Below are 13,185 nucleotides of genomic sequence, written 5' to 3'. Positions count from 1 at the left end.
CTTCATTCCTCAAAACATTTCTTAGAGAAAATTTTACGAAAACTACATTAAATCACTCAAGTTAAAAATTAAAAATTAAAAATTTCGCTTATCGTCTTTCGACCGCAGAATATCTAAATCAAAACATTGTGATGTTCATTATACAGGTTTGGCAGAAAAAATCTCCCTTCCTGTTCGTTCCTTATCATCCAAATGCAAACCACATTGTTGACGTTACTCTTATTGCTATATGCTGTCAAATGAATTTCATGGGCCAAAGTTAGGAACATAGAAAAGAAATGTGTCCCTAAAGTTGGGTCCATGATTTACTTGTGAAAACGTTGTTAAACAATTAAAATAAACATAAAATATTCAAACAGTAACTGTGAGTTTTACGTCTAGTGTGTATTATCAGGTAATTCCATTCAATAAATGCCATAATCAGGCCATTTGATGATCGTCAGTGCAACCTTCCCATCTTAACCTTAGAAGTCATGGCGGCTAAAAACTCCGAACAGAGTGATATTCTCAACCAGTTTTATTACTTACGAGAGCTGAAAATGTATTGAAATGTTGTGATATAAATTGATTTGTGTGTGGTACACATTTATCAATCATCAGTGATCAATATTTTCCTTATTTTTTGTGTAATATTCCTTAATTAATTATTTATTTGCGTGATAGGCCGAATGAAAGGACTAGACCCACATTACATACCGTAACCCTACTTTCTCTTTCTAAGAAAACGATGTGCAACAGAATCATTTTTGTGTCGAATCAACTCTCAGCTTGGTTTTTGCACGTTGAGAATAGTCTCGCAATAGGAGCTTGTAAAATCAATATCAAGCATGATATTTTGTTTTGCGCTTGACGAAACATATATGTAAACAAACTTTGATAGAGGCATGGGGGCTCAAGCCCTCCTGTTTCAGAGCTTTTGGCGGGAATAAACTGAGAACGAGCAAAACAGTTTTAAGCTTGAGAAAATTTTCAAGCAGTCTTCCATTGGCTTGCAAAATAAAATCGAACGACTCCGGAGTACCCAGTTTATTACAAACTGGACTAGACTAGATGCATGAAATCTTCAGAATCGTCATCAATCTTCTTTCTATCTACTCAGCGTGTGCGCAGCTATTCACAGCAAAACACAATCTTTCCTGCATCGTAGATACAGTCCCCCCCCTCCCCGCTTTTGTTCAGATAAATGGAATTAATAAAATTCATTCTAGTTTTGGCAATGTGATAGGTTACACGTGGAAGAGTTCTTTTTAAAAAAAACGTATCACAGAGCCATGAGTTCTTAACTAAAATCTTGTCTATGTACCGATTGGTAATTGGGTTGTTTAGGGGTATTGAGACAAATACATATTCGTTATCTGCATTAAAATGGAACCGAAATCCAAAATTTCATCAATTTTGGTTCACTGGAACTATTTTAAAAAAGTACGATTACATTAGCAAAAATCACCATCTTTGCCCCCGAATAGATTTAGTGTCAACGATCAAAAATATAAATCTTGATTTAAAAATCGAGATGAATGTCTACAGGATTGTTAAAAATATCGTTGTGCTCAGAAAACAAAGCTCTATCAGAAAGTGTATAAACATCGGTATATTTTTCGAAGTTAAACAACCCAATTAAAACAAATAGATGTTTGTAATTCGGATATATGTACTACTAAGTGTAACTTATCGTTGTTTTAACCTTTTAATTTATTGTGAGATATTTAAACTGAATTTTAAAATAACAGTTTTCCTCTTAAATTTCTCTAGAGTCGTTGGAAACAGTTGAATATCGAAATTAAACTTTTTGTGATGAAAATCATATCTTACATCTCACACACATCGGAACCGACTTGTTATGACTTGCCGATTTTTCTTTCATCTTGGCCTAATTTGTGCACATATCCGTGTATCGTGTGTACAACAAAAAAGTGTATGCAATTTAAAGCATTCGTATCAATCATCATTGATAACCGTGGGCCGTGGCATCGGAACGGAAATGGGGAAAAAGCGTGTTGCAACAAACAAATAAAGACCATCTACGCAGGTATATGAGACGTCCAGCAATACGATATGCCGTGTAGGTGCGTCGGAATCGAATTAAATTACAACACATGAGCCGTAGAGTGGAAATAATGAGCCTATCGAATTTAAAGCGCAATCGCGATACGCACAACATTGTAAAGTAGTATTATACTAGTATTACCGTTCTCGATGTGGCTAAAGTGATGCATAGCGGCCGGCGGCGTCGGGAAGGTAGTCGTCGGCGGTTGTAGTGGCACGGTTGACGAGAGGGGCAGCGGTTGCATGGTGACCGTCGATGAAGCAGAGCCGCCATCCATTGGGGACCCGAAACTGCTGGAGGACCCCGAACGGCACATGCTAACCACCGCGTAGATTGGCACATTTTCTTTTTGTGGATTTTGTCCGTGTATGAACGAACTCTTATCGGTTATCAGCTCTTCGATGTCGGTGTTGGTGACAAGGTACCAATTCTTGGACTCGTTACCTATGGGCAGATCAAACAACCGATCCAACGAGGTAGACGGATCGCGGAAGTTACGCTTGTTACGGTTACGTGCCTGACGCACGGTCGGATCGTAGTAGGTCAGCTCGTTCTCGTTGTCATAGTAGTAGGGGTATTGGTTCAATTCACTCACGTCCGATATCTCATTACCAGGGTAAACCGTTACGATTTTTGCCTCCTCTGCATGCACGTGCTCCAAAAACGTGGATACCGATCCCGGTAGGTATTTTTCGTTCGGTGCCAACCAAACCAAAGGGGCCCACTTTCTTACGAGTGTTTCCACTGGAAGAGAAGAAGAGAAAAGAGAAAAACATGACATCAATTAATTGTCCAACACTTAACTATAGATCTCTTCAATGGAGAGGCATGCTTGACCTACGACAACAATATATGCAGGTACAGTACAATTGAATAATGAAGGCATTTCACCAGCTGATAGCTACCGAACGAATGCTTCGTCACATTTCGATGCTCATGTCCGTTTTGGGCTTTGTTTCACTTGAGCATTAAATGAGCGTTGCGGCTGTTGGCCGTTTACTGCAATATTCTTTTATGGTTTTTACTCGAAGCTAATATGCCACTAATTATGAAACTTGATATCACGTAGTCAGTGCAGGTATTAAGGTAACCTACTTATTTGAACGAAATTCATTGGTAATCTCACGCTCCAAATGCATTCGGTATGGGTCGCTTCAGTAATCACTTTCGCTGCAATGCAAATGATTTACTTAAGCTAACCACTCCAACCATGTACGTACGGCGTACCGTTTTTCCAGTAAATTGATTCTGTGTCGTCGGTTTGGCCAAGTATCGTTGTTGCCAAATAGGATAGGCTGGCACTTTATTTTAAAGCTTTATTGTATTACTTTTACTAGAGCCACAGTTTGTCACTATGTTTATAATGTATATATTTAGATTAAAAAAAAGCACACATTTCTACAAGGTCAGGCGTGTTCTTTATTGTACAACATAAATACGATTTTAAACCATTGACGCTAGGGGTTGTTCATAAACTACTAATTTCGATTGATAATTTGATTTGCAGCAAAATAAACTCAATAAATTCCTCCAACAAAAAAGCGTTAACAATATTTAACCCGGCTTCATGAGTGATTATTGGATAACTGGGAAAAGGTTGAATAAGCGCCTTTCAAGTTCACATACAACTAAACAGCAAGATAACAGCTGTATAGAAGCGTAGAGGGATATGCGAAAAGAGCTTCTCCCAACCGTCCCAGTCCTAATGCAATGATAGGGTAAGTGTGCTAGTTTTGGTCCTTGTGTATCGTTTCAAGCTCATAACATATAATGCAGGCTTCTATCTTTTCACGAAATTATTTAAATAAATTGTTGAATAAATACAAATAAATCAATCACTATAGCCAAAAACTGGTACACTAACCCTATTACACCCTTTTATAATACTTTTATGCAAATATTGCGTCTATTTTATGTTCAAAATTGTCTTCTTCAATGCAAAAAAAAAACCGTTCGAACCGTGCCAAAACCGAACGGAAATGTACCGGTACATTGAAATTAACTGTATTTTCATCGAACAATGATATAAATTTACATGAATGTGTAAATGTCAGTTTGAATTCATTGAACAACGATGTCAAAGACTGAAAATTGATTCGACTATTGAGAAAAAAGTTATCATTATATTGATTTAGACCTATTGCTTCGCGGATACCTACGGGCGTATATATGAGCTTGTAGACACAGACAAACAGACGTAACACTTCATTGTGTATCTTCGTTCATGCATTTAACGGTTGATTTGAATATTATCAGTTCCGCGAACTACTCGCCGCAGCGCTGGCATCGGATCAATTTGACGTTTCTATACATTCTATAGAACTTTTATGCAATATTGTTTACGAGTTAGCGAGCAAGCTTGTTTTCCGCGAGAAGCCAGAGAGATGTCGTTACTGAGGTTATATGTTTTGAGATACTATGTTTTCAAGAACAAGTTTTTCAAAGAGTTACGTCTGTTTGTCTGTGTTGTAGATATGTGTAGAACAGTTGGTCTAACGCAAAAGATTAGTAACTTTTTGTTGCGAAGATCAAATCGATTTGCAGTCTTCAAAAGTTGTTTTGTATAGTATTCTCAATCTAAGTCCGAGATTTGGTAAACATTTAGAAATTTTTGGATTTTTGGTAAGCAAATGAATAGGATCGTTTCGTTTCCCATACATTTCCCATACCACATTTGAAATTCTCCCCCAAATCGAGATTATAACCAAATTCGTTAAAATGTTGGACAGTTTTTGGGAACCTCAATACGTATTAAAAGAGTAGTGGAGAACAGGGGGTTGTAAAGTTGATCCAATTTAATGTACATACTAGGAAAGATGGTCATGAATACAGCAAATCGTAAACATTTGAACAGCAAACCGTAACAATTTAACGTATTTGAAAATTTATCAGGATCCCCCTATGAATTGTAGAATTTAAATTGCTGAATGAAATGACGTTGAAATGATACACCCCTTCAATTTCCAACCAACTCTGAAAATCGCTAACTTCGCGTATGAAGTAACATAAAAACACTTTGAATGTAACAACTCAAGGCGGGAGTAGCCGTCAACAATGCTGATGATGGTACAGCACGCAACAACCACCCTACTGCTTTCTCTCTCACGTTGGTCATGACGAGAGGAGCAACACAATAGTTGGGTAAAGAAGAATTGCATTATAACACACCATCGACTGGAAATGCTCTCGCAACGTGGGGCTTTAGGTAGTGATGAAAACGTCGCTAGAACTATTCCACAGCCGCAGTCAGTTTATGAGCAATAAGAGGGACGCACATTTTTGCCTGTGGACTTGGAGACATACTTCAAGTCCCCGCGTACATCGTACGGGTTAGGCAAAAGATGTGCGTCTATCTTTAAAAACTGCCGCATTACTGGCCCTTCGCTCATTTTCAACTTCTAAAGGGTGATACGGTCAAAATTTGGTCAAGGGAAAACGCGTGTAAATCGGTGAAATCGTTTATTTAAAAAATCAAATTAAATTTCTTTTTCAAGTTCAATTAGTATAAAATTCAGGAAAAATATTCAGTTAGGCTTCCGCTTTTCCAAATCCGAATTGCCGGGCCTTACGCTTGACCCCTGCCATCAGATTTTGTACAGCCACCTTGTCCACCTTCTTCGCCGCAGAAAGCCAGTTTGCCTTGAACTGCTGCTCGCCCTTAGCAGTTTTTTTTGGTCTTCTTTAGGTTCCGCTTGACAATAGCCCAGTATTTCTCAATTGGGCGGAGCTCTGGCGTGTTGGGAGGGTTCTTGTCCTTGGGAACCACCTGCACGTTGTTGGCGGCGTACCACTCCATGGCCTTTTTACGTTAATGGCAAGATGCCAAATCCGGCCAAAACAGTACGGAACAACCGTGTTTCTTCAGGAAAGGCAGCAGACGTTTATTCAAACACTCTTTCACGTAAATTTCTTGGTTGACAGTCCCGGAAGCTATGAAAATGCTGCTTTTCAAGCCAGAGGTACAGATGGCTTGCCAAACCAGATATTTCTTTGCGAACTTTGACAGTTTCATGTGCTTGAAAACATCTGCTACCTTTCCCCTTCCTTTTGCCGTATAAAACTCCTGTCCCGGAAGCTGCTTGTAGTCGGCTTTGACGTAGGTTTCGTCGTCCATTACCACGCAGTCAAACTTCGTCAGCATCGTCGTGTACAGCCTCCGGGATCGCGCTTTGGCCGTCGTATTTTGTTTATCATCGCGATTTGGAGTCACTACCATCTTGTAAGTCGATAGTCCGGCTCGTTTTTTGGCTCGATGCACGGTTGTAGACGATACACCCAGCTTATTTGCGGCATCTCGGAGAGAGAGGTTAGGGTTTCGCTTGAAACTACCGGCAACACTCTTTGTCGTCTCAGCGGCTTCCGGTTTTCGATTTCCCCCCGATCCAGACTTCCTGGCTGTCGACAAACGTTCCCCAAACACTTTAATTACATTTGTAACGGTTGATTTGGCAACTTTTAGCGATTTTGCCAACTTTGCGTGCGAGTAGCTCGGATTTTCGCGATGCGCGAGCAAAATTTTGATACGCTGCTCTTCTTGCTTGGACGGCATTTTGACAACTGAAGAGAGAATTCCAAAATCAAAATAGGAGCAACATTCTACACATACACACCTTCAAAATGAGGGGTGTTCAGGTTTTTTAAATGCAAAATTGAAAGAAATACGTCAAGTTGATATTGACCAAATTTTAACCGTATCACCCTTTATTCAATTTCCATACTGCCGTACTCTAACGGAACTATCCACCTACTCTCTTCTAAAAGATCATTCTCTAGCTAATAAATTATCACACTAAAAGCTTCATGTTAGCATTTCCAACCAACTCTGAAAATCGCTAACTTCGCGTATGAAGTAACATAAAAACACTTTGAAAGTCATGTAAAATTTAGTGCTTCGAGACTGAAAATTTCATATTCGACGAAAAGTACGGTTGATTGTACTGAATTTCGCGTCTATTATTACTCAATTTTATGTCAAAATTGACGCTCGTATATGTTAGTCTCAGAGCACCTAAATTTACATGAATTTTCCTAAGTGTGCATTTACGAGGAAGTATACGTTTACGATGCACTTTTTGAATAACCCTAGTGTTAAAAATATTAAAACGGACGTAAATCCTTAAAACAAAGAGATAGCGATTTGCTTTCTTCTGCAAAAACGTGCAAGCACTTAAAACCAAGGTGACTACATATAGGTGTTCTAATGTGTCAATTCAGCCATGTTGGATTTTTGTATGGGACAGCGACCAAGTTTGTTTACAATTTTCTCTAAAACCAAATTGGTAAACAATGTTGGGAGTGACAAGTTGACAAATTAACAACGTCGATCGGAATCATGTCGATTTTGTTCATTTTTCAACTTGTAACTCCCAACACAGCTTACCCATTTTTGGGTAGGTTCAGTTTTGACCGATCTGGGTGGATTCTACCCAAATCTAGGTAGTTTTAAAATTGCGTGCACTGATGCCACTGATATGAACAGTGTAATATGGGAAAAGGCTAGAAGACAATGAACAAAACAGTTTCGATTTCCCATAGTAATTTTCATATAAACTTCAAATGGTTTGTAAAAAGTCAGATTCTTACCAAACGAGTTTAAATTATCGACATCAATCTTCTTTCTATCTACTCAGCGTGCGCACAGCTAGTCACAGCAAAAACCCGAGGCAAAACTCAATGTTTTCTGCATCGTAGATAGAGTCACCCCCTCGAAAATTTAAACAAAAAAGTTATGGTAAAAAATGCTTTTAATGAGTACTACCGTTTGTACTCCATTTTCACCAAATAACTTCGTCCACATGATAGATAGAAAATTGTTGTCTTCCAAAAAGTTTATTAAAATGACTTTATAGGGTTAACTACCCCATTTCCGGCATATTAAGCACAACCCGCACTTAGTCTGTCTTAATCTAGCGTAATTTAGCTCCAAATGGAATGTTATTATTACTGATGACTTCCAAATTTATTTACCTTTCCGTAGATATTGAGATATTGTTAAAAGTCCAACACTGCTTCTTGACGTCGAACTCGGCCTACGGGTTCTAAACTCGCCCTAACGCATTGAAACGCCATTGAAACGCCAATGAATTCACTTAGGCCTATCGGATGAAGATAAAGATTGATTCGGTCGGAGCGCCTAATTTTTTGACGTAGGACTACGTCTTTGATTTCTATACACTTTGTGAAAACTGAAAATGGAACATGTAACCAAATTATGAAAGATTTTGAACGTTAATAACTCAGCTGCCCCTGATCCAATTTCAATAATTTTACCACCAATCGATCAGGGCTACGCTTACGCATCGATATCAATGCTTTTGACTGTTTATGTTCAACAAGAGAGTATTGAAAAAGTAGTAAATGTCAAGCATTGTCCAAAAGCATCGAAATAATTAACAAATCCACCAATTACGTACATGCATATGGTGCTTCCCCAGCACAGTCGTCAGAGAGTAGTAAGTAGACAAAACAAGCCGAAGTGGCATTCGCCTCCGATCCTCGGGCGCGTGCGAATAGGGAGGATGGAATTGCGAAATATTTTGCACACTCATCGCCATATTCAGAACCACACGCTCCCAACGACCACACAAAATGCTCTCCAGAGTTGTAATCTTGTAACCAAACTTGGAAACAGGGGATACACTCAAAAAATAGGGGAAATGTCTCTAATGTTGGCCTATGGATCTAAGATTGGGCCCATCGCTAAAAATCTGCTATTTATCAATTTTATCTAGATGAACGCGTTATTGGGACGTTACTAATGGATATTTTGGTTGCTATTGAAAATTTAGTCGATTGCTGAATTTATGTATGGGCCCAAATTAGGGACACTTAGGCCGACATTACCTGCATTTCCCTTATATAACATATGTAATGCATGAAATCCATGTGAATTTCATATAGCTTTCCAAAAAAGTTGACGACAACCTAAAGAAATCGTTTATGGACTTTGTCGTTCAGTTCTTTCCTGGAATGTTTTGTTAAATAAGCTAGAATTAAATAAAAAGGTTTTTTTTCCAAGAGAGCCAAAACATTCAATTTTGAAAGAGAAAATTCACTCTCACGATCTCAATATCTCAACATGCCATGTATTTTGATGACACTTTGTAACATTTGGTGGGGGTGGGAGGATTAACACTCCCATTTTGCATATTCTGCATAAAAACATATTCTGCAAGAAAATACTATTTAACAAAAATTTCTAGGAAAAAACTGAACGATAATGAATGATTTCTTTTGCGTTATTTTGAGCATAATGCATCCAAAGCGTTCCATCCACTTTTCCAAATTTCTAACTTACTATCAATGGAACAGCACCATCAATAAGAAAAAATAGCCTTGACTTAATGGTGAAAACTATTTTTGTAGTTCTTTAAAAATTCTACTCTAAAAGGGCCGTTTTGTTACTTGGTTGTTGGTGATAATGATGCGTAGATGACATCCATGGCCGTGACTGTCTGCGCTTGGCGTGTTCAGTGATTTGGTGATTTGGTTAAGGAGGTGCCAAGTGTCATCGTGTTATAACATCCAGGGACTGCCATTCTTCGTCTGGCTCGATGTGGTGGTGTCAAGCTCATCTCCGGTCTGATGTACGAGGAAACCCGAGGTGTGCTAAGGTGTGCCGAGAAAATGTGATCCGTGATGCTGTCACTGAACACGCAGCTGCCTACACGTCATCATCATCTTCCAAAGGCCAAAGGCCTGTACTACCATCGGCCGTTTTCAGGGCCACCAACATTTTCCAAAAGAGTTAATTTTCTGAATATGTCCCAAATAAAATTCATATCAAAACGTTCTTTTCAGGGCAATCATAGTCATACTAAAGAGTATAAACAGAGAGAACCCCGCTAAAATTCCTATTCCTACACAAAACACAATCTCCTGCTGCAGTTAACAAAAATATGTATTATATCATACCACGTAATCTTACGTCATTATTGCGTACAACCCCATTGGGCTGTCCCTTGTAGTTTTATTTTTTTTTAGAATAATGGGTGCAAACATTCATATCACGTGTTCTTATTGACTTTGTTCGGTAGCATTAACTAATGTATCGTACCAAATGCATAATTTACCTGTTAACGCCGAAATCATGGATTTATTTGGTGTTTTCTGCTTGATAGGCCCAAAATGGGCGCTTAGGCCGAAGTAGTTCCTACTCTATACAATGTTTCCATAGATGTTCATCAATTTCAACAAGTCATAAAAAAGTGTGATTTTTTATCTGAGTGCATACCCCCTTTAAGCAAAGCTTTTTGCTACTCATGTAAAGTACTCAAAAAATGAAGGAACATTCTAGAAGACATCAAAATGTCACACTCAATAGTTTCATCACAAATAGCTACGTTTAACTTTTTTTTATTCGTCCCACTGTGCAACTGGTTGAAAACCCACCGAGAAAAAACGGTGGTTAGAACTCAGTGGTTAATGCGTTCTTCGGGGGATAGCTGTAGTTCTAAACTCACAGAATTCACACAGAACACAGAAGTAAAGGGCTTTTAATGAGGATGTAACTGTCACAGCGGGTCAGGAATGAAATTAAAGGAAATATAGCTAATATCTCCGAAATAAATCAGTTCCGTGGCTTGGTTTCTTGAGTGAACTTACTTATGGACCATTTATTGACATGAACAGATAGTTAAAAAATCATCTGCATACACACTTAAAAACAAAACAGGACGACAGTGACCAAGGACAGAGCTGCAATATTTTACCGTAACAGCTCGGTAAATTAAAAATTTGCCGCAGTTTCGTTGAACATATAATAGTTTATTGAAATTCGAATCTGGTTTTAGCAAAATTTCGGTAAAAACAATAATTGACCAAGCTTTGTCAATAGTAATCACCTGGGTACTGCGGAGTCGACCAATTTTATTTAGCAAGCCAATGGAAAACTGCTTGAAAATTTTCTCAAGTTTAAAACTGGTTTGCTCTTTCTCAGTTGATTGCCGCCAAAAGCTCTGAGCCAGGAGTGCTCGAGCCCCCATGACTCTATCAAAGTTTGTTTACATACATGTTTCGCCAAAGTATGTTTTACTGTAATTGAAAACTCAGCTGCCTCATAGAAACTATGCTGGTTTTTATACTTCCATCACTAAGCCTGTTGGTTTTATTCTTTCAGCTTAAAATTAAGAATGTGTTATGAAAAAGTATAGATCATTTTTATGATATAACAATGCTTGACAGTAGATAAGCACAGTAACTGCATTTGATGCTTCTGAATGTTTGGCTCCCGCTTGACAGTTCACACTGGCTCCCAAGTGACAAGCACCTTGAGTGAGTCCGCAGTACTCAGGTAATCACATGATCTAATTGCTGAAATTCACATAATAAGTTTACGAATTTTACGGCATTCACATTTTACTACGCCGGAAATACTTAAAATATCTGTCTAAACGAAGACGAACACATTTTCGAGGGGGACGACTCTATCTACGATGCAGAAAAGTTTGTATTTTGCTGTGGCTAGCTGCGCGCACGCTGAGTAGATACAAAGAAGATTTATGACGATTCGGAAGATTTCCTGCAAAAAGATGATGCGCGATGCAAGTAGATGCGACAAACGAAAGAAGATTTTTCGAAGATTGATTCGCTAGAGTGAGATTTGTTGAGCATCTAAACTTGAGATTTAGATGTGTCACCCCCCTCGCACATTTCAAACCTTCGTTTGGCGAGAATACGTAAAATAACTGTCATAATGAAATCGATAGAGTATTGGATGCGCATAGAAAGCGAAAGTGGTTGCCAAGCTGAAAAGAAGGTTGTTGTTTATTAATTTATTTGATAAGGCTCAAACGAATTAACTTTACAGAGCCGAGGATTCTTGTTCACTATAAAATACATCTTAAAACTATAGTCAAAAGGTACAGCACAATAAACACTTTATCTTCCGCTATCCAAAAAGCCTCCTCCATCAGAACTGAACTCGCTTCCAGTGGTTTCATTGTATGGCAGTTACGCCAACGGTGGTCAGAGCGCTTCCATAGCAGCAATGGGCGCAAAACGTGGTCAGCACTCACACACTCATCACTAAACGGTTGCTTTCCTAAGTCGACGACGCATCGACCGAAAGAACTGCTGATGAAGAACAATGAGGAGGACCACGCAATGGTTGCTGCCGAGAAAACAGACGATCGCTTGGCACACATCGAGAGTGGCCTACATAATTACAAATGACAGTAAAAATTAAAAATATACCTGTTCATGCAAGCGACTACTACTGCCTATACTAACCTGTGCGGCACTAGCAGGCAAAATCTTTAATTACTAGCAAGCAACATAGCTACTAACATGATACATTTTGTAACTTTTTCTCTAAACGTAATGGATAAAGGATACTATGTTCAAACGTTATATACTGTACAACACATTTTGAAATTCCTCCATGTTTCAATATATGCAGACGACATGAAACTTTTCATGGAGATAAACATAGCATCTGACATTCCAACATGAAATTGACGCTTTATTACACATGATGTATGAAAAATTTGTTAGAACTTAATGTAAAAAAAATGCAATTCTATATCGTTCACTAGAAAGCATGCTGTTTTTCAAGACACAGTGATGTTATCAAGTTAGAGACTTATGTGTTGTTCTCGATTCTAAGTTGCCATTTGCTGATATCTACAATAGCATTATCTGTAAAGCAAATAACGTACTTGGCTTTATCAAACGATTTAGTATGTACTTTAATGATCCTTACACAATTAAAGCACTGTTCGTAGCATATTTGAGGCCTCTTCTTGAATACTGTAGCTTAGTTTGGACTCCATATCATGATATACATGTAAACCGTATTGAGTCTGTTCAAAAGCAGTTCTTGTTGTTTGCTCTAAGAAAGTTAGGTTGGACGAATGTTCCGCTACCATCTTATGAGTCGCGATGTATGTATGTTAATAAATTTGGATGAGCTCAAAAAGCGAAGAGAGTTCGCAATCATAGCATTCACAAACGATGTTATTTCGAAATATATAAACAGTCCAGAGGTGTCAGAAAATATTATTATAATTCTATAATTTTCCAGGATCTCAAAAAGATGTTCAATGATTAATTTTCGTGCATACATTTGTCAAACAGTGCAGAATAAGCGAGAAAATATTGTTGGCCACCACTTTTAATGGAGATTCCCCATAGTGTTC

The 13,185-nt window shown here is 38.3% G+C and overlaps 1 protein-coding gene across 2 annotated transcripts in view; it reads right to left on the bottom strand.

Moving 5' to 3' along the window:
- LOC135712735 (uncharacterized) overlaps positions 1-13,185 on the bottom strand; it is a 70,472-nt gene that overhangs the window by 31,630 nt on the left and 25,657 nt on the right. For both annotated transcript variants that reach the window (XM_065235776.1, XM_065235777.1), the window contains exon 3: positions 2,189-2,791. In XM_065235776.1, the coding sequence (XP_065091848.1) occupies positions 2,189-2,791 (603 nt within the window). The remainder of the gene's footprint in view (positions 1-2,188; positions 2,792-13,185) is intronic.

Source organism: Ochlerotatus camptorhynchus, unplaced genomic scaffold (genome assembly GCF_037179485.1).
Source record: "Ochlerotatus camptorhynchus isolate MF236.1 unplaced genomic scaffold, CSIRO-AGI_Acam_v1.1 ptg000503l, whole genome shotgun sequence".
Lineage (NCBI taxonomy): Eukaryota > Metazoa > Arthropoda > Insecta > Diptera > Culicidae > Ochlerotatus > Ochlerotatus camptorhynchus.
The sequence above is the reverse complement of the archived record's forward strand: the minus strand, read 5'-3'. Positions and strand labels throughout refer to the sequence as shown.